Source organism: Myotis daubentonii, chromosome 3 (genome assembly GCF_963259705.1).
Source record: "Myotis daubentonii chromosome 3, mMyoDau2.1, whole genome shotgun sequence".
NCBI lineage: Eukaryota > Metazoa > Chordata > Mammalia > Chiroptera > Vespertilionidae > Myotis > Myotis daubentonii.
This window is the reverse complement of record NC_081842.1, coordinates 191,356,683-191,378,380: the sequence shown is the minus strand read 5'-3', so window position 1 is coordinate 191,378,380 and position 21,698 is coordinate 191,356,683. Positions and strand designations below refer to the sequence as shown.

General features: G+C 51.6%; 1 protein-coding gene across 11 annotated transcripts in view; it reads left to right on the top strand.

The window, feature by feature from the left end:
* The window catches only part of ERI3 (ERI1 exoribonuclease family member 3), a 132,969-nt gene that overhangs the window by 97,557 nt on the left and 13,714 nt on the right, over positions 1–21,698 (top strand). For 6 of the 11 annotated variants that reach the window (XM_059689906.1, XM_059689898.1, XM_059689896.1 and 3 more), the window contains one exon: positions 10,918–11,050. The exons of 1 other annotated variant lie outside the window; for it this stretch is intronic. In XM_059689906.1, the coding sequence (XP_059545889.1) occupies positions 10,918–11,050 (133 nt within the window). The remainder of the gene's footprint in view (positions 1–10,917; positions 11,051–21,698) is intronic. 4 more of the 11 variants (XR_009452000.1, XM_059689899.1, XM_059689900.1 and 1 more) reach the window with 1 other exon arrangement.

The following is a 21,698-nucleotide window of genomic DNA, read 5'->3' as shown; positions in this document are numbered from 1 at the left end:
GGGGAATGACCCCAATGGTTATCAAAACCCACTTGTCATGCAATACGAAGAACCAGACTTTAGAGTGAGAATTGGGGAGGCATGGCCCCAAGAAGAATTGGGTTTGTGTAGTTCATGGATGATAGGACCAAGAGACAGAGACATCACAGCTGCTGGACCTGGTGATGTTGAGAGCTGCTAGGTCAAAGGGAAGGGAGTATGTCTAGCAGTAGCAGGAAGAATTCTTGTCCAGGTGGCCATGAGGCTAGAACTTGCTTTGTGCCTTATAGGAACCTTTGAGGGCTTTGCTGGTTTGAAGGAAAGGTAACACCCTTCCCAAGGAGAAGACTTGGTGCTACAGTGGCACAAGGTCTGGAAGGCTCAGCTGAGCCTTGTCGTTGGGCCTTTCTCAGACTCTTTCCTGAGCAGCCACAGGACAGACCCTGGTCTCAGTCGTCTGGCCTATTTCTGCCAGCCCTGGATGCTGAAAGCTTTGCCCATGGTTGAGGCACTGAGAGGTGGGGGCTTTGGCCCATCTTGCTCGTGCTCTGCAGTCCCCATCTCCTAATTGGGCCTAATCTTGGGGAGTTAGGGCAAGGGTGGTGTGGGGGGAGTACATTGAGCTCTCTGTCTTAACTGAATTTCCATACCTCCTGTTGTTAATTATAGAGATGTAATAATGCAATTAGTGCACGATTAAAAAAAATCCCTGATATGATTACCATGGATTTAATATCACATGATATATCATTATATCGTTATGCAGTGACAGATGTAATTGAAATACACTTATTGGAGCCAGGGGTGGTGTTTCATTCAATCCCCAGCACCCCGGGGAGGAAAGGGCTGGCTTAAAAGAAGCAATGGGAGAGGAAATTGTAATGAAAACAAAGAAAACTCACAATGTAACTCTCACCCTGGGCAGTTGGCTCAGACTGACCTACTGCCTTGGACTCTGTGACAGTATATGGATCCCAGACAGGCCAGCCTCTTCTGTAGGGCTGAGGCAGCGTGGCTGAGGAGTTCCTTTCTGGTTCTCATCCCAGAAACCTCAGTGTCCCCAGGTCCCCTCTGACTTGGTGATGACACTCTGGGAATACCTGAAAATAGACTCAGGGCCCTCATGCGATCAAACTGAGCTGGCCACTGTTCTCCAAAGGTTGTGGACCCTGCACCTGTGGTGCAGCCCCTGCCTTTGCTGTTGTGGTGGTCCCGTGCACTAGAGGCAGCTGTCCTGTTGTAGGCAGTGAGCAGGAAGGTTCAGTACACAGAGACAGTAATTATCCCACTCAGGTTCTGTTGATGGGCAGAAGCAGCAGCAGCTCTGGGCCCCTGAAGTATGCTGGTAGTCAGGGAACACTGAGCATACAGAAGGGATGAGTCAGACCCTGGCTGGATGGCTCTGTTGGTTGGAGTATCATCCCATGCACCAAAAAGTTGCAGGTTTGATTCCCTATCGGGTCACAAACCTAGGTTGTGAGTTCCATCCCCAGTTGGGACACATACGAGAGACAACTGATCAATGTTCCTCTCTCACATTGATGTTTAGCTCTCTCTTTCCTCTCTCTCTGTCTCCCCGCGCGCCCCCCCCCCCTCCCGCCCCCAAATCAATAAAAACCAAATCCTCGGGTAAGGATAAAAAAGAAGAGTTGAGTTAGAAAAGACTTAGTAAAGGAAGGTACTTTTGAGTTGAATGTTGAAAGAGAAATATATGTTCATTAGGACAAAAAATGGGAGAAGTCAGAGAGCATTCTCGGTAGGCTGAAGGAATTTCTTCCGTCAAGTCTTAGAGGCATGAACAGCAATCCCAGGACTTAGTGGATGGTAAGGAAGAAGAAGGAAGCAAGATTGACCCCCACTTTTCTGGTAGACCAGGCAGGTGGTAACAACTTTCACTGGGATTTGGAAATCCAGGAGAAGGGGCTATTTGTAGGGGAGATTGTTGAAATTGATTTTTAAACATATTGAGAAAGGAGTGTCTGAGTAAAATCCAAGTGGAACGGCAACAGAATATATATGTTTGACACTCAAGTAGAGGCAAGAAATATTGATTTAGAACTTGGAGAGGTTGAAGATGAGGAAGTTGAAGAAATCACCCAGGAAAAGTGGTAGAGTGTAGATAAAAAGAACAAGAGAGTGCATGAGTATACACATCGGATGACCGGATGCAAAAGAGACTATATATGCCGGGGTCCAACCCCAGCAGGTCCAGGGGTCCCCAAAGGCGTAGACGGAGTCGGCGAAGAAGGAATGACATGGAGACAGCGTTCAGTTGATCAGCAGCCTAGCCAGGATCTCTAGCCAGGATCTCCAGCCAAGTTCTGGTTAGGATCTCCAGCCAGGTTCTGCAGGTTCTCCAGCCAGGTCCAGTCACCAGGTTCTAGTCAGGTTCTCTTGCCATGTTCTATAGTCAGGTTCAGTCCAGGATCTTTTGCCATGTTCTCTCCAGTGAAGTTCTTCTGTCTCCAGGCTCCGTGTAGGTTCTGTCTTCTGAATTCTGTGTTCTAAGTTCTGAGTGTTTCTGTCTTGTTACAACTGTATTTATACCAGTTGATTCAATCCTATCAATCTCTATTACAAAGGTTAGGGCGTTTCTTATCTCCATTCCAGGGAGAAAAGATTATGTAGTTTAAGTATGATTGTTCGTAGTTAAAGTGATTAATTACCCGCCTGGCACTTAGTTGAGGGGTTTTATTCCCTCCCTAACTTCAGGGGAAAATCCCTACCTGGGGATTCAACCTTTCTCAGAGAGGTGACCTTGGTTAAAACACAGCGCCAAGAAGGTGAGCAAACATATTAAGAACCGTATGCCATATATGCCAGGTCCCTTGAAACAGCAAGGATGGACCAGCTCCCGGCATATATAGGAGATTGACGGGAAAAGATAAGAAAACTCAAAGAATAGGATGTTGAGAAAACCAGAGGAGGAGGGTTTTTTTGCCCATCTGGCATGGCTCAGTGGTTGAGTGTTGACCTATGAACCAAGAGGTTATGGTTCAATTACCAGTCAAAGCACATGTCTGAGTTGCGGGCTCAATCCCCAATGTGGGGCATGCAGGAGGTAGCCAATTGATGATTATCTCTCATCATTGATGTTTCTGTCTCTCACTCCTTTACCCTTCCTCTCTCTGAAATCAATAAAAATATATTTTTAAAAAAAAGAAGAAGAAGATGAAGCAGGCTGCTGAGTGGTGAAGGCAGCAAGAACCAGAAATTGCCTATAGATGTGGACAGTATGGTGAAGATTTGACCTTAGCAGGAGCTAAGTGGCATAATAAGGCTAGAAATTAGTCTGTAGGAGTTAAAGAGTGATGAGGGAGGTAAATGGGGTGAGCAGAGAAAACCTTGAGAAGTTTGGTTATTAATAGAACAGGCAGCAGCTCCGGATGGGGATATGGAGTCAATGGAGGACTTTAAAAATTATAATCCAGCCCTAGCTGGTTTGGCTCAGTGGATAGAGGGTTGGCCCACGGACTGAAGGGTCCCAGGTTTGATTCTGATCAAGGGCATGTACCTTGGTTGCAGGTTCCCTCGCCCTGGTCGGGTTGTGTGCAGGAGGCAGCCAATCGATGTGTCTCTCTCACATTGATGTTTCTCTCTGTCTCTTCCTCTTCCTTCCACTCTCTCTAAAAACTCAATGGAAAAATAACCTCGAGTGAGGATAAATAAATAAAATAAAGATTATAATCTCTAATACATAACTTTCAAAGAACATTATATTGGTTTTCCAGTTAGTATTGCTGCATAACTTATGACCCCAAAACTTAGTGATTTAAAACAACTATTTTATTAGCTGATGGGTCCTGTAAGTCAGAAATTCATGAAGTGCTCAGTTAGGTAGTCTGGCTCATGTTCTCTCACACACTTGTAGTCAGTGACTGGAACTGGCACAGTGTGTGGTTGGAGCAGCTGGGGGCAGGCTGGGCATCTCTCTTTGCCTAGTCTTATGGCTTCTCTCTGTGGTCTCTGCATGAGCTTGTTTGGGCTTCCTCACAACATCGCTGCCTCAGAGCAGTCTAACTACTTAAGGGCAGCTGATGGCTCCAGGGCAAGTGTTCCAGCCAATGAGTAATTGGCCTTAGCATTTCTTTCCTTTTTTTTTTTTTTTTTTTTTTTAGGATTGCTATAGCTATTTGGGGTCTTTTTTTATTCCATATGAATTTTTGGAGAGTTTGTTCTAGGTCTGTGAAATATTCCATTGGTATCCTAATGGGGATTTCATTGAATCTATAAATTGCTTTGGGTAGTATGAACATTTTAATGATGTTGATTCTACCAATCCATGAACATGGTATATTCTACCATTTGTTTATGTCTTCCTCTATCTCTTTTTTTTTTTCTTTTAAAAAATATTTTTATTGATAGCAGAGAGGAAGGGAGAGGGAGAGAGAGATAGAAACATCAATGATGAGAGAGAATCATTGATTGGTTCCCTCCTTCACACCCCCTACTGGAGATTGAGCCCACAACCCAGGCATGTGACCTTGACTGGAATCAAATCTGGGACCCTTCAGTTCACAGGTCAACACTATCCACTGAGCCAAACCAGCTAGGGCCTCTATTTCAACATCCTGTAGTTTTCCGAGTATAGGTCTTTTACCTCCTTAGTTAAGTTTATTCCTAGGTATCTTTTTTTTTTTTTTGATGCAGTGGTAAATGGGATTTTTTTAGTTTCTCTTTCTGTGAGTTCATTATTGATATATAAACAAGCCATAGATTTCTGGGTTTTAATTTTGTATCCTATTACATTGCCAAATTCATTTATTAAGTCTAGTAGTTTTTTTATGGGATCTTTGGGGTTTTCTATGTACAATATCATGTCATCTGTGAATAATGACAGTTTTACTTCTTCTTTTCCAATATGGATGCCTTTTATTTCTTCTTCTTGTCTAATCGCTATGGCCAGCACTTGCAATACTATGTTGAACAGGAGTGCTGAAAGTGGGCATCCCTGTCTTGTTCCTGTTCTTAGGGGAAATGGTTTTAGTTTTTGCCCATTGAGTATGATGTTGGCTGTAGGCTTGTCATATATGGCCTTTATCATATTGAGATATGCTCCCTCTATTGGATTTTGTCGAATGCTTTTTCTGCGTCTATTGATATGATCATATGATTTTTGTCTTTCAGTTTGTTTATGTGATGTGTCACGTTTATTGATTTGCGAATATTGTACCTGCCTTGCATCCCTGGAATAAATCCCACTTGATCATGTTGTATGATCTTTTTAATATATTGCTGGAGGCAATTTGCTAATATGTTGTTGAGGATTTTAGCGTCTATGTTCATCGGGGATATTGGCCTGCAGTTCTCTTTCTTTGTAATGTCTTTACCTGTTTAGCATTTCTGATATTATATAGCATTTCTGGAGGTTGCCGAGTATTACTTGTACATTACTATGTTGGTTGAAATAGTAAAGTTAAAGAAAAAATCCTATTTCAAGACTCCCCCTCTTGAGTCACATTATAAGAACATGGGAGATGGGAGACTAAAAAATACAATCTGCCCCAATTGGTGTGTTAGACTGAGCCCAGGAAAGGGAGAGGGAACAGCGTTATCAAAGGCAATGTGCATTTTGGGTGATGGCACCAAGGGTATTTGGAGGTAGCAGGGGGACAGGCATTCCTGAGTGACCGTAGGTATACCTGTAAGAAAGACCACCATTCCATTTTGTAGTACTGAGGCTCGGAGAAGTTTAATAACTCATCCAAAATCACAGTGCCAATAACTGGCAGAACTGGGAACCAAATTCTGGTTTGCCTAACTGCTGAGCCCAGACATTGCCCTTCTGTAAGACTGGGCTCCTGAGCATACCATCCTCATGTTTACCTGTGACCTTGGTACTTGGTTCACCAACTAAAGAACTGTTGGCCACTAAGATAAAAAGGTTATTAGGTAGTAGTTACAACTGTCATACTTTATCTCCCCTATCCTCCAGAGTATCATGTTTACAGCTTTGTCAGTTGAGTGTTCATGGGAATGGCATTTGGTTTGATTTGGTTCCTCATCTTGGCAAATGGCCCATCAGCCTTAGGCACAGAGGGTGATAGTCACCCAGAGATCTGCTTAAAGGCCTGCTCCTCCCCAACTTGTGGAGAGATTGGGTATGTCGGTGTGCTGGTGTTGGCTTGGGAGCTCTGGGTTTTGTGGAAGTTGCAGGGTAGTCTGTGCTTCTGTCTGCAGTTTGAGCTGGGTTCTTGCTCCCTCTGTGTCCACCCTACTCTAAGGGCCCTGGTAGGTAGTGAGTGGGTGGGCAAAGGCACCCCAGCAGCTGTCGATGCCTCTTCTTTCCTCTTTGAAGGATCTAATGCTGCTGCCGATGAGGGCTACTTCATCTATTAAACCCAATACACTTGTCGCAGCTGCTAAGCCCCCGTAAGCCGCCGGGCGCCGTGTTTGTGATGGGACTGACAGTGCATGGAGGAGGCTGATTATACACGATTCCATTTCGCGGGCCCAGCAATGTAATTTCACAGGGCGATCAGCGTTTGCATGTAATAGCAGGCTGTGCTGAGGTGTCAGAATATTAAAGGCGCTAATGGCAAAGCTCCCTGTTACACAGGGGGCCACCCGCCGCGCCTACAGCAGGGCTGCGTGGCAGGCCCGTCGCAGATGGCTGGCCACTAAGCTAATGGGGCAGCAGCCAAGGCGGGCAGAGCACGAGAGGGGAGAGCCAGCCGGGAGCAGCTCGGCACCTGCTTCCCTGCGCATGGAAATTACAGCAGCCCAGGGGAAGGGAAGTGTGCATGCCTGCCTGGCACAGGGCTGGGAGGGCGCAGTTTGGTGGGCCAGCATCTCTCACCACAACTCCACCTACCCTGGACAGGACTTGGGCTCCTCAGACATCCTTCCACCTGCCCCACCCTCTGGTCAGGAACCCATCAAGTGGGCCTGACGGCTGACAGAAGTGCAGCTGGAAAAGTGGCACCCAGAGAATTTGGAACCAGCATGAAAAAGGGGCTCAGGCACAGATCTTGGCAAGAGCTCTTAAAACAGATTCCTGCCCCGCACTGATCAAGGTCAGAAAGCTACTGGGTCCCTTACCCCGACACCACACAGGCTGGCAGAAGAGAAAGAGTGGAAATAGGAAGCAGTGGGGGAAAGGCGGTAGACCCCTCGATTGATGCCAGTTTGCACAGAGCTGGGAGGCAGCATCTGAAGATATGACTCCTGTCCATGTTGGCTGCCCCAGCAACACCCAAGCCCTTGCCTATGCACTCGCCAAGCTTGCTCCTGCCATTCTCCTTTGCCCTTGCTATGTCTTCTACCTGGTGCCCTCCAGGAAGCTTTCCTAGCCGCCTCCAATCCCACATGGGCCTATTTGTCTCCATTGTCCCTGTGGACAGCCTCCTGAGTCATCCGGCTCTGATGGTTCCTAGGGTCCCAGACTTGACTTCCCAGCCAGAATCTGAGACAGAGCCCACACCACCCTGTTCTGAAATGGACTCCCAGGAAGTCTCTGTTAAGAATCCTGGGTGGAGCCCTGGCCGGTTTGGTTCAGTGGATAGAGTGTCTGCCTGTGGACTGAAGGGTCCTGGGTTCGATTCCAGTCAAGGGCACATGCCTGGGTTGCGGGCTCTATCCCCAGTTAGGGGTGTGCAGGAGGCAGCCTATCGATGATTCTCTTTCATCATTGATGTTTCTGTCTCTCCCTCTTCCTTCCTCTCTGAAATCAATAAAAATATATTAAAAAAATAAAAAAGAATCCTGGGTGGATGTAATCTCTTAGGGAGGATGTCAGGAGTGGGTGGGAATGGAAGGAGGGGTGCACACTTGCATGGGTATGCACGCTCCGTAGTGCATATATCTGGGGGGAGGGCAGGGACTTTAGAAATGTGTGCTGAGGGTGGTGGGCATGTGGGTACAAGTGCATAGGGCAGCAGGTGTAAGTATTCAGACCTCATATAGGTGGGAGCACAGGTTGCTATAGGACCCTGTATTCGCTGCGTGGCGCTCTGTGTCCACTGGCTGTGCCTGAAAAGTACCTGAGGTGGCAGGAGTAGCTTGAGGTACTGTCCATCTTACTGTGCCTAGGGGTTCCATGAGACTGGTGGTCACGCGTGAAGTTTCAGTTCTGCAGGAGTATGTGGCAGTGCCTGGAGGAGACATGCCAGGATTCTCAGCAGGGCAGCAGAGGGAGAGCCCAGGCTGAAGAAGAGCAGTTTTAATTAACCATTTTTAATATCATTTTGGACTTTGGCTGGTATGTGAAGGCCCCGCTGGAAGCAGCATTTGTAAAAATTAAATCCCTCTTATTAGGAGCTTGCCAGACCCATGTGCACGCACTGCCCCTCCCCCGCCTGGGCCCCCCTGAGGAAGTGCTGGATGAGGCCATGTCACAGCAGCAATTGGTTATCACACTTATCTGGAAATATGAAACTGTGCGGCATGACACCCGCGGCCACGGTGGAGACGCCAATTCATCTCGCCCTGGCTCTGACAAGCTAGACTGCCCTTCCTGAAAGGCATCCGTCAGGCGGGACCGGCGCTGCCGCCTTCCTTGGTGCCCCTGCTTCCTGCCGTGGGTTCTGGCTTGCCCTGGTCCAGCCTGGTCCTCCTGGGCTCGCTGCCCTCCACCCCCCTTCCACATGTCCCAGTCGGGGGAAGTTCTTGGGGAGTCATTATTATAATAATAATCTAATCATACTGACGCGCATTGGGGCAAGCGTCTAATGTTATCTGAAGTGGTCTTCTCGCTTAACTGCGATAAGACTCAGGATGACGTGCAGATAACGTTGAGCTGCCCTGTCCCTGAGCCGAGAGCAGAGCAGAGGGGCCTCAGCAGCCCTGCCGCCCGCCCGCCGCTTTAAGCCGGGAAGCGGCAGCACCTGCTAATGCAAGTGTTTAATATTTGATGGGCTGGGATAAAGCAGGATCACCTTCGAATTGAATTGAGTGTCAGCCGAGAATCTATTACTGAAATTCGGGTGTGATTTGACAGCAAAGTAGACGATGTTATTCTTCACTAGTTACTGCAATCTTCTCCCCGACATCACTTAAATATTTTTTTCTTTGCTTGAGTAAACACACATTATCCTTCTTTTTTTCCCTTCCTTCCCTTTTTCCTTTTTAGAAGGAGAAAAAAAACTATCCAGCTTGCCTTCTCCGGGCTGATAGAGTAGATTGTTATTTCTTTATTTGTCCTATTAAATGGAATTTCTGATCATTTAATCCGGCCTTTGTAAGTGATTTTAAAGTACTTGAAAGCCAGCCCGCCACTGCTCTCTGGCCCACTGCACTCCAGCCCTGGCCCTGACCATGCATAGCAGCTTCTTCAGCTCTGCACCACCCACTGGCTGCTTTCCCTCCCCGCCTGCGTTCCCAGCTCCAGCTCCGCCCTGGCTCAAAGCCAGCGACCTCTCCCCTGTCCTTGAGTCTCACACTCAGCCCCCAATTTGTGGTTGCAGCTGTGACTTGGGAAAGGGTGGGAGGGTTGGCTGGGAAGTTGGGCTGTGCTAGTACCTCTGTGGTCAAGGATAATGGCTTTGGAGGGTGCTAAGGGTGAAGTACACTGACTCCTAGCCTTTCAGTTCCCCAGGTGGCCGAGGCTTGGTTCCTGCAGCTGGGAACGAAGGATACTAGCCCTCTGCCCAGCTCCTCAGCCCTGGCACGGACTTTGTGTCCAGCTTCCTGCCTTTGTTTCTGAACCTATGCTGGGTGCTCTCCCTTATGAAGGAGTCTGTGGTGGGCTGGGGACCTCTTGGGCATAGTGATGGGCAGGGGCACTTCAGTGCCTGTCTGACCATGGCTACGGTCACTTTAGTATCATCAGCGGACTCACCATCTAACTTCTGGGGACTCACCCAAGCTTCATTCCCATTGACCACTGTCCCACATGCTTCCTGCCACTGGGAGAAGGCAGCCTGATGTTTGGGGACTTCTAAAGTGAGTGGAAGGATAATGTTTGAAGTGTCAGCTAGCTATGCAAGCCCACTGGTAGGGGTCCAGGACTTTGCCAGCAGGCTGAGCAGGAATTAAATTCCCAATGGGCCACTTAATGGTGTTCTAACCCTTGTATGTCTCTTCTTTCTGGGTCTCAGTTTCCTCACCTGTGACATCAGGTCATCATGCCTGTAAGGACTGTAAGAGCAGGTGCCATCCCTGTCCTGCCATGTACCTTACTCCTCCTTCCCCATGGAGTTTGGCCGCTGTCAGGTGACAGGAGTAGGGGATGGAGGGGAGCAATGAAGTGCTGGGGGTCTGAGCAGATCGATGCCCCCAGCACTTCCTTCCCCAACCCCAGGAAAACAATTAAGTACAGATCGATGGGTGGCCGCTTTGAATATGCATAAGTGAGCACTTGACCTTCAGCAGAGATCTGCTTCTCCTAACACACACACACACACACACACACACACACACACACACACCCTTCATGTGCTCCCCTCACTGCTGCTTGAGTCACCAGGTGACTTTACCCCTCCCCAGTTGAACACTCACATGGCACTCAGCCTTCTACACCTCGCCTGTCGCTGGGTCAAAAGCAGCAACCACAGGCAGGTGGGGCCCCCTCTCACTTTGGTTTTCCTATCTGTTAAGTTTGAATACGTTAGTCTCCAAGGCTTCCGGACCACAGTCTCTGCGACCAGTAATGCGATGGGAGGGGGCCCAGCAGAGTGCTGAGGACTCTGGAGAGGAGGGAATTTAAGGTGAAGGGGGTCCCGTGATGAGAGGCAGGGTCCTGACAAGGAGGGTCTTAGTAAATAGGAGCTCTCTAGAGGAGTTGTGAGGGGGCACCCAGTGAGGGCCAGAGGGAGATGCCCAGGAGAAAGGGAGCTCTAGAGGCAGAAGGGGTTTTGGGTGGCAAGGGGACCCTGTGAGGGGACGATCGTGAAGTGGTATGATGAGAATAAGTCCTTGGGGGAAAGGTTTGATGCGGGGAGTGATGGGTTGGTTCAGGGTCAGGGCCCCTGTTAACCATTCTTGCCTCCTGTCTTCCAGGCTTACAGCTTCGCCATGGGCTGCTGGCCCAAGAACGGACTTCTAGACATGAACAAGGGCCTCAGCCTGCAGCACATAGGCCGGCCCCACAGCGGCATTGGTCAGTCCTTCCACATGTCCCCCTGGCAGCCTGGTCAGTCTCCTGTCCACATGCCCCAGTCCCCTGGCTCACAGAGGGGTTCTGTGGCTTTTTTTGAGCTCTAACAAGGTGCTCTCCGTAGCTGGGGAGAGCGGGGAAGGGGGGGTATGAAGGGAGAATGAAACCAGACCATTGGAAAGGGTCTCTCAAAACAATATTTTGGAGGAGACTGGGGTCTGGGCTTTGGGTGGGTCACAGGTGGCCTTGGATTCAAACCAAGCTACCCCTGCCTCTGGCTGAATCTCTGGTGGGAGATGTCCTCAGAGAGGTGGGCACATGTCAGCTCACCCACCCCCCGTGGAGCTGGAGGAGGCTGTTTAATATTGTTTCAAGTCTGTGGCCACTAAACTGGGCGATCAATGGGAGTTAAGGAGATGAATTATTTAAACCTCACCAGCTTTTAATTAGTCGGGGTCCTTCTGACCGATGGCTCCGTCCACAGGGTATTGACTCCCCCGCAGGAGCAGCAGCCTCCATTGAACGGTGCCTGGGTTGGGAGGGGCCACTTGGGGTACCAGGTGGGGGTGCACCCTCAGGGGGATTACTGCTTGGAAGGAGCTGAAATGGCCGTGGTTCTAGGCATTGGAGGCTCTGCTAGCCTCTGATCTCTCAGTATGGATACGTGTCTGTCTGTGAGTGACTGTGTGTGTGTGTGCGCGCGCATGTACATTTGGCAACTTCAGCTGCATGTCTCCGTGTGTCTGAGAGCATATGTGTATCGTGTATGTCTATATCTGAGGGATGCATGTGTATAGCAGTATATCTCTATATTTTCCTGAGGGCATGTGTCTGTATATGGGAGCAGTCATCAGCTTGTCAGAAAGTATGTCTGTTCATTTCTATGTGTCTTATTTTGTGTGCATGTGCGTACATGTGCATGCAAATGGTTTTTAGCAGGAAAGGCTTTGTTCCAAGTGGGGAGGAACAGGGGTATTCTTGGGTGGCTTTATGACATTATCATAACCTATGTACCTTTGGGAAGGTATCAGGGGCTGAAGGAAGGGACTGGCAAGATACGCCAAAGGAACCAGTCACTTGCTACAGATGAGCCCCTCATCCTTCCCACAGACATCATTGGTGCCTGGTGGGTGCTGGGCATTCTGAGCAGAAGCTCCTGTCCTCAGGGAGCTCACATCCTGGAGGAGACAGAGATTGAACTGGGCATTTGCTACCCAGGCCACTGAGGGCTGTGTTAGAAACACCTGGGCTGCCCCAAACAAGGTTTTCTCCGTTGCCAAATGGCTTCTCTCCTCCACTTACATCTCACTGACTTCTGGGACGCCCTGTATCATTCTTGTTGGGGGTGGGGTGTGGTCAAGGGGCCTGAGGATTTGGGGGGTACACCACAGCAATTGCTGTTGTCTCCCAACTGCTGTTCTATGCAATCTAGTGGCGACCCCAAACTTAGCAAGGTGATATGCCTGGGAGGTGAGCAGAAAGTTTCCTAGAGAAGAGGACACTTGAGTCAGCAGATCCTTGAAGGATGAATAGGAGTTTGTTAGGCAGAAAAATGGGGAAAGGATTTTCTTCTTAGGGGGAAGTGTGTGTACAAAGCCTGAGGGCACGAGGAAGCCTGGCATACTGAGATGGCAGGTGAGACATCTACAAATAGTTTCCAGTGACTGCAGTGGGACCTTTGGGTTAGGGAATGGCTAAAAAATCAGTGGGGACGTAAGGGGGCCTGGGATGGCAGGGTAAAGGGAGTGGATTTCTCATGAGGTTTTGATGAGACAGGAGGTTTGTGAGAAAACAGCGTGATCCGAGCTCTGATTCAGACACACTGAGGCACTCTGTGCTGCACAAACTACTTCTTAATAGGTGCTCAATAAATCCAGTCAGGTGGTGAATGAACACGTAGATGAGTCAATGAAAGAGTGATGGGAAAGGGAGAGACCAGAGAACGAGGACCAGTGAGAGGACTTGCATTGGCCCAGGGGAGGAGGAACTGCCTGTAATTGAGTTTGGCCAGTGGCAGGGACCAGCCGGACTGGGTTAACTCCCCCTGCACAGGGAGCTGGGTGCCCTCCCTCCATGTGTCTGTCCAGGGTATATTTTTGAGAGGAAGGGCTTCCTTGTTTCCACTGTTTGCTGCCTCCTGGGACTCAGTGGTGCCCTTCTTCTCTCTTCACTCATGTCAATTCTGGGTTAGGACCCCTGAAGTGTTCCTTTCTTCTTTATAAGAGAAGGTTTTTCCATCTGGGTGGGCCCCAGGGGACAGCCCAAGGCTGTGAGTGACAACACAGTAGGGCTTTGGAGCCAGTTGTTCTAGTTTTACCGTCCAGAGCCCTGTGACCTTGGACAGGGGATGGTGCTACTGCCTCTCATGGCTGTTGGGAAGGTTCAGTGAAGTCAGCTGTGTGAAGGGCTTGTGCAATGCCTGGCACACAGTGGGTACTCAAGGACACTGGGGATTCCTGGTATTTGGTGTTTGTATTTTTGAATGAAGGGGGCTGCCCTGCCAGCTCCTGGTTGGCTCTGAGGTGTGGGTGAGGGTTCTTGGAAGGGAGGGAAGATGCAGGGCATTAATTGGGCTGGGAGAGGCGGGGAGGGGAGGCATGGGTTTTGAGCAGTGAGGTTAATGGCCCTCGCGCCAAAGAGACAGCTTTAATGAGCTTCAGCTGGCGGTGCCCCGAGTTACTGTGCGTGCTAAAAGGGTCGTGCTGTAAGAGTTTGATGTGGACTATTTCCCAGCCCTGGGGTCAGGGGTCAGCTCCTGTCACTGGCCACTCAGGCTGGTCCTCAGTGACATGGTGCTAATTAACTCTGTGAGGAGCTGCCAGCCTGGAGTGGGGAGTGGTATGTATATTGGGGGTGGGGGTGAGGCAGCATTGGTTATGCTGGGCAAGGGTTCTGCAGATCCCATAGCTTAGCCATCTCTAGGTTCTGCTTGGTTCTCCCAAATTACCAATGACCCTAAACCCACTGATGATCCTGAGCCTCTTTCTTAGGTATGTGTGGCAGGAGGAGCCTGTGGGGTCTACATTGTGGGGACTCCTGCCAAGCATTGGGTGGTGGGGGTGCTGAGAGGGCAAGGGAGCAGGCATATGGGAGGGGTGGACTGATGGGAGGGGCAGCTACAGAAGGGAGATGGCTGTTAGGATGGATATGGGTGGCTGAGTTGTTTGAGGGGGAGTGTGGGAACGTCCGGGCAGAGGAGCGACCTGGTCAGAACAGCCCGAGAGTGTGTGCAGGGAAGACTAGTGAGGAGAAACTGCAGAAGGGGAGGTGCAGTAAGGTACATGGGGGTGATGGTTAATTCAGAGCCAGCAGTGGCTGTGGGAATCAGTCAGGACCAAGTCAGTGAACATTTACTTCGCTCCTACTATGTGATAAGTGCTAGAAATGTGTTGGTGAAGATGACAGACACAGTGGGACACAGTGCCCAGCCCTCACAGAGCCCACAGGCACCGTCCAGGAGCGGGTAACGGTTTAGCCCTGGGGACTGAGGGAGAGGGGGCCCAGCGATGGAAGCAGTGAAGCTCTGGGAGGACGGGCTGTGGGCTGTCAGCATGGCCTCACAGTCAGGAGGACGCCTCTTGGGGGAGGGCATTGGCCTGGTGAGCCTGGTGAGCAGAGAGCTGCTGGAGCGGCTTGTGGGTAAGGAGGGACTGCGTGTGTGTAGAACTGGCTGTTTCGTGGGCTCTGTCAGCTTCCTTGGCTTGGACCAAAGACTCTCGGCAGGCAGCCTCCACAGGGACTGATCAGTGCTGTGCTTCTTTCCTTTCAGCCCGGGGTCAGCAAGATGCGCACATTATTTGGGGGCATTTATGTTAACAAATCTAATTTTCACACCAGTCTTATGAAGGCAGACATCATCATTCCCATTGTATTAGGCAGGAAACTGAGGCTTATCTGGTTAAGTTACTTGTCTGAGGTCACTCAGCCAATTGACTTGAGGAGTCAGGATTCAAACCCAGGACCGTATAAATGCAAAGTCTATGTTCTTATCACTGTGCGGAACTGGGAGTACCTTTTGGTGTCAGGCTTTGTGCTACCAACAGCGACAAGAAGGAAGAAAATAAGCTCACTTCCCTCTTTCCCTTCAGTGTCAGTGGAACTTACAGGCCGTGACAAAGCTTCAGTAGCAACAACTGAGGAAGAGCGGAAAGGAAGCACTGCCGCCCCTTCTCTCCTGCCTTAGTCGCGCTCAGAGCCAAGGCCCCACAGCCACTGGCTTCTGACCTCTTTCTGACCCGGACAGTCCTGACTCTGTGAGTTCCGTTTGCTCTCTACCTCTTGGCTCAGGAAAACCTGTGCATCTTCCAGGGGCCACCTCCTCTGGGAATCCTGCCTGGCCCCCCAGTGAGGGTGTACAGAATACACCTTTAGTCCCTGATCATAATTTGTTTGCTAACGGTCAGTCCCCACATACTTGACCTCTCTAAGGGCAAGACCCAGGCCTCCTTTGCTTCTTTCTTTTGGGAAGTCTGCAAAGGAGGTGTTAGTAAGCCTCACCAGTTGTTGGGACGTGGAGGCCCATGGACTGCTGGTTTCAGCTGTCTGGGAGAATAACTGGAACCTTCCCTCATGTCCAGCTGGGTGGTCCTGCCCTGGCTGCTTAACCCCTCTGCTCAGGGACTGAGGAGGGTCCCTCTGAGGATCCTGGTAAGGCAGGATGGCCAGACAACAAGTGGATTCTCTCAGGAGTTTGTTGCCCAGCACAGTTTGGCAAGAGAGCTGGGCTGGCAAGTGGCAGGATGGGGGTCTGGCCCCAGGAGGGCAGTACTGGCCTGTGGTCTCCCCTGAAGGAGTGGGGTGTCTATCAAGAGCCTAGTCAGAGCGCATTAGCTCTGTGACATGGATCTCATTAGTGCCCGTGAGAGGTGTCACTACAGGAGAATCGCCGGCTCAGGGAGACTCTTGTACCAAAAGGAAGAAAGGACAGTGACAGCCTTTTCTCTGCTGCTTCTGCCACCAGCTCCCTGGGCCGCCCGCCCTCCTCCTAGTGGAGGTGTGGGGGTGCTGGCTAATGAGCTCGCCTACAGTACAGCTTTGCCTTCCCCTCCTTGAAGTTCTCCGGGTCCCTCTGAAGACCTCAGGCCTAGGATTAGCACACAGCAAACACCAGCCCCCCTCTTGCCCAGCAGGGAGTTCCTTCTGATCACCCTGCCTCTGCTAGCATAGCCAAGGGAAAGGAGGTGGGGCCCAGACAGGCTCTGTGGCCAGCAGGAGGCGGCTTTCACTTGTGGATGGCTCAAGCCCTCTGCCTCCCTTAACCATGTCCACTTCTCTGCAGTGGGCTCTTTCTTCCCAGGTTTGTGATCTCTGCCCCTCCCTTTTCCCTGTGACATCTCCCATCCTGGCAGGGTCTCCATCCCTGTGATAAACCTTCCTCCCAACACAAGGAAGAATTTGGGGACTCTGCCCCAGGGTTCAACAGAATGTGGCTTTTAAATATAATCTAATACAGGACTTTCTGGCTCAGCTTGGATTTCAGAATTAGCAAGAGCCCAGTGTCTGGTTTTCAGATGACCTGATGGTGGTGAAGTGTTGAAATGAGGCCCCAGCAGGCCTGATAGCCCCTCCCTGGCTGTCCTAGAGGGGACCTCCCCCTGCTTCAGACAGTTGCCTCGTGGGGAGGGCCCAGTGACACTGGAGTGCATGCTTCCCCAGCACTACCCCCACTCCTGTCTGTTCTTTATGGTATCTCCCAAAGAAAGTGAGGATGATGGATGGCCATGAGAGGAGAGGACTCTCCAGGCACAGTCTCCACTGGCCTGCTTGGATGGTGCTCAGGGAGAGGTGTGTGCACCTCCCTCCCCAAGCTGGCACCCTTGGAGCCTCAGGGACATCAAAGACTTAGTCTTTGCCAGACATGCTCTGGTCTTCAGTAGCAACTACAGATGGAAAATGGATAGACGTATGGGTGAGCGGACTGACGGATGGATGGAGGAAAGTTCTGGTATATGTATGTATGTGTTCTGTATGTGTGCTGCACTGGGAAGTACAATCTTTGTTTCCCTACCTTCCTAGCCCCGGGCCCCAGCCAGGCCTCCCCTTGTCTCTCTCTGTATCTCCTGTCAAACCATCGCAGACGTAAATGACAAAGAAATCAGAAAGACAGATCAATGCCGGCCAAATTAGCACTTGCAGATAGACTGTGCGGGGATGTCAGCGCCCTGACCCCTGGTGATCTTGCTGCCTCCGCTGCTGATATTATGCAAATTGCATCCATCTGGCAGGACCCGCGAGCTTGCTGCTCCTACTCAGAGGAGTAATGGGCTGGGGGTGGGCGGGAGTATTGGCGCAAGAGTCGGTGGAGTGAGTGTGTACGTGTGTGTGCATGTGTGAGCATGTGCTTGAGTGTATGTGAGGGCGTGCGGTGCCCACCAAGCACTGGGTAGTGATGGAGTGATTGACAGGGCAGATAAGGGGCTGCATTGGATTCCTTTGGGCTGGGGGATTAGGAGCAGCCACAGATGGGAGATAACCGGACTTCATTTCAGTTTATTTTCCTCCTTATCCCCTCTCCCCACCTTCACTGCCCGAAAAACACAATCTCACTAGTTTGCGTTTTCATCAATATTTGCAAGTCATTACCACTGGTTTAAGGTGAGAGACAATGTCAGGGCCCCTCCCCCAATCTTGTACAGGCCTGGTACCCTGGGAATGGATTCCTAGAGCAGCCCAGACAGCTGTGCTCCAGTGGTGTTCATAGCAGCCCTCCTCCCTTGCCCACAGTATGCATGGTCAATCCATACCTCCTGCACCAGTCCTGCTGACCTACCTCATCCAACCCAGTGCCCCCTGACAATCCTTAATCTGGGCACTGCCCCTCCTACCTGTTGCTGCTGTGTGACATCCTTGCCTCTGAGTTTAGGCTCCAGCTTAGGTTCTTCTGCCCTGGTTTTAGCTGTGCCCCTGGGAGCTGTTCTTCATCTTCTGGGGGACTCTGGACCCTTCCTCATAGTCTTCCAATCCTTAACGCTACTGAGCAGGGCCCAGAGCCCAGCTGGGAAGGGTGGGGCCCGGGGCCGACGGAGAGGGGAATGTCTTTGGTTTGGCCTGAATCCCCATCTGTACCAGTAGCTTCTACGACATTTGCCAGGTGTCAGATGTAGTCAAGAGGACTTTACGTCTGTTGTCTCATTGAATTCCCAAACCCTGTGAGATAGGAGATACCACCAGGTAGGAAACTGAGGCTCAGGAGGTTGTCATTCACCCAAGGCTACAGAGCAAGGATGTGGAGAGCCAGAATTTAAACGCACACCTCTCTAGGGTCAGAGCTCTTAATCGGCAAGCTGTACTTCCTCACTGTCATGCCGCCAACCCCAAGCGCACACGCATCGCCACGCCTGGATCCATTTAAAAGAACCTTCCATGTACAGCAGGCAGACAAGTTCCTTCCGCCTGTAGCCTCTGAACACAAACCCTGACCCAGACCAGATCCCCTGCCAGGCTGACCCAGACAGAAGGAAACAGAATTCAAACACCCCGCCCTCAGGAGCTGTGTGTCTGAGACAGTTGGGCTGTAGCAAGAAGGACACACAGAGGACAGAATGTTCCCGCCGCTGAGCCTGCCCGGGGATGTCACAGCACGCGGCACCCAGGCTCCTGCAGTTCTGGGAGGGGCCGAGCAGCTCAGGCCAGCAGCTGCGGTGGCCGAGGTTTAGCTGTCCCAGAGGCCCCTCCAAAACTGGGCTCCAGCGGTACCCACCCACCAGGCAGGGTGGGAGCGGGGAGTGTTGGGAACATGTCCGGGGACACGTGTGCAAGGGGAGCTTGTTCTAATGAGGAGAACATGGCTGCTAGTTAGGCAAGGGGCGGGCGGGGAGCCTCAGAGCTGATTGAAGGCAGGGGCAGGGGTCAGACAATTAGGCCCAGATCCGGCTGTTTGATGTGAGTTCTGAGGCCTCAAAGCCTCCCTCAGCCCGCTCCCTCCACTCCCTCCGCTCCCTCCTCTTTCCTTTCTTCTTCTGCCCAAAGGCAGGAAGGATGGAAACGCTTACTCTCCCTGTTACTATTATTAAACGCTGTGGCAGGCCAGCCAGGCCCAGGACTCCTGCCCACGGGGGGCCCCCAGAACCCCAAGGTTCCTTGGACCCCAGGGGGCATCTGGCCAGCAGCCAAGGCCAGCCTGAGGGCAGGGACAAGGTGAGACGCAGGGCAGGGTACCCTTCTGCCGCTCTTGCTTCAGAGACGCTAGTGAATGGGGCCTCCCAGGGAAGATTCGGGCCTGGGGCTGCCAGGGCCACATGTCAGGCCTGCTTGGAGCATCACCTCCTGCAGCCACCTAGTTCTTCTCTGTTCTGTTCTGTTCTGGGGTTGGGGGGTGAGGGCTCGCACCCCATCACACACACTGTTGTCTGTAGCAGCCACACCAAAACCTCGTCCCACACGGTAAAGATCCATAGAGCCCCACAGTACTGTCACACTCGTACACCAAAGGGCAGGCGTGACCCCCACCCCCAGCCCAGATGTTATAACCACATATTGAAACAGGGTCCTGCTCTAGTCACACAGTGACTTGGGCAAGAGCCGTGACTGTCCCTAGGCAGGGCCCTGGGAGCTAAGCCCCTCCCCCAGAGTGGCTGGGAACTGCAATAAGATCTTGTGTCCCGGGTGGGTGGGGGGTCCTTCCAGTCCCCATCCTAGGAAATAAGCCTTTTGAGCTGGTACTGACCAGAGAGTGGGAAGAAGCCAGATTGGGGGGGCAGCGGGGAGAGGGAGGGTGGGAGCAGAGATAAATGTTAGCTCATTTCTTCCGTAATTAGTTACTCCCTCATCCCCGCGTTGTAATTGTGAACAAGCTGTAATGTTTAATTAGTCTGTAAATGAAACCCCAATTTCATAATGGCCTGGCTGACAGGGCTAAGTGAGCAGGGGAGGCGAGGAGGGGAGGTAACGGGAGGGCTCGCTGAGGGGGAGGGCGGGCTGGTGGGATCACCTCCTCTCCTCAGCCCCAGCCTGGCCTCCATAGGGAGAAGGCTGAGACTTGGTCTAGCATTTGCACTCGCCTTTACTAGCCTCTCCAGTGGCCCTTCTTGCCAGAAAAAGGAGAAGGAAGGGAGGTTCCTGGCATCCTTATTCCACCCTCCCTGCCTCCCCTTCAATTCTGTGGTTGAGATACCACAATCACAGCCCAGCCTGGATGCTTCTGGTTAGAGAAGCTGACTCTGGGGGCCCAGGCTTGTGACCCCAACAAGAAGGATACTTTCTCCCCAGGTCCAACCTTCCCCCTCCCAAATCACCCTGCTAAGAGGCCTTTGCTTAGCACCTGGTCCTCAGGATCTGGTCCTGTACCTAAAGAAGCCAGTGATTGGCACCGGATATGCCCCTCCCCATCCACTCGCAGTGCTAGTGGAATCAATGCAGACACCAAGAGGCCAGGCCTTCTCTCAGGAGGTATCACAGCCCAGCCGACTGTGATAAACGGGAGCTGCCGCAGGGGGGAGCCCCTGGCTCCACCGCCGCCTCATCGGTCTCTCCCTGTCTCCCCCACAGCATCCTCACTGCCTGCACACACCCCACCCGCCTGCCGCAGCCATAAATCTCAATTTACGAGGGTGGCGCTGGTGGGGGAGGAAGGTAGCGCCGCTAATGACGGCTCCTCAGCCGGATTTTTCATGTTGCACAGTCATAAATTTTTAAGAACAGCATGGGCAGCACGTTAGCGAGTTATCGAGGCTGCCTCTGTGCTGGCTTCCTAGTTCCAAGAGAGCAAGCAGAGTCTGGATAGGGCAGAGGAGGCAAATGGGGCAGGGCTGGGGCTAGTGTGGAGGCAAGGGTAAGGTGGGCCCAGCAGGCAGCTAGCGGGAGCCTTGGCACAGGGTGGGAGTGCTGCCAGAGCAGCTGGGAGCCAGGGACAGGCATGGGTGGGATCAGGCGTGCGGACACACAGACCGTGGTGTTGGGAGCCTCCGATGGATGCCTCCGCTCCAGGACCTGACACCATGATGTACGGGGAGCCTGAAGACATATGGATTTTCAAAGCGGCCACTTGGAATCGAATTACAAATCCCGACTATGTGCACAATGAGACGCCTGCCCTGGCAGAGCTGCCCTTGATTCTTAAGCCAGGTGCTTTTTAGGATCGTTCTTGGGAGCTAAGGTCCCTGGAGTCACCGAGAGAGATTCCTAGGGAAATGCCCACAGAGCAGGTGGATCTGTGGATATTCTGGAGCCAGGCTGCCTCTTGCTAGTTCAGGCTCATCACTTCCAGGTGGGGGTCCTGCGGACGTCATTTACCTTCTTGGGCCTCTGGTTCTTCTCTTTAAATTGGGGTTCGTGATGGCCCCTGCCTCTCCAGGCTTCCTCTGAGGATTTGAAAGCGCTGTAAAACCCTCAGTACAAGTTAGCTCAGTTGTCTACTTAAATCTCTGGGAGAGTTTTGAGGGGCATGTCTGGGGAAAAGCTCTCTGCTGGGCATTTGCTTTTGTTCAGTCATTCATTCAGAAGATGTATGTTTACTGAGGTGGTCTGGGTGCCCAGTCCAGTACTGGGTTTTCAGAGGCGAGGGGAGTCGCTTCCTGAGAGGTGGTCTGAGCATGTGTGGCTGCGGTGGGTCAGTGTTCCCCACCCTGTGCCTGGTCTCCCCTTGGGGGCCATGGCGTATCCTGTGCTGTTCTGCCATAGCACACCTAAGCCTCAGAGTGCTGCAAGGCCCACGCAGGCTCCTCACAAGCCCCCAGGCCAGGTGCTC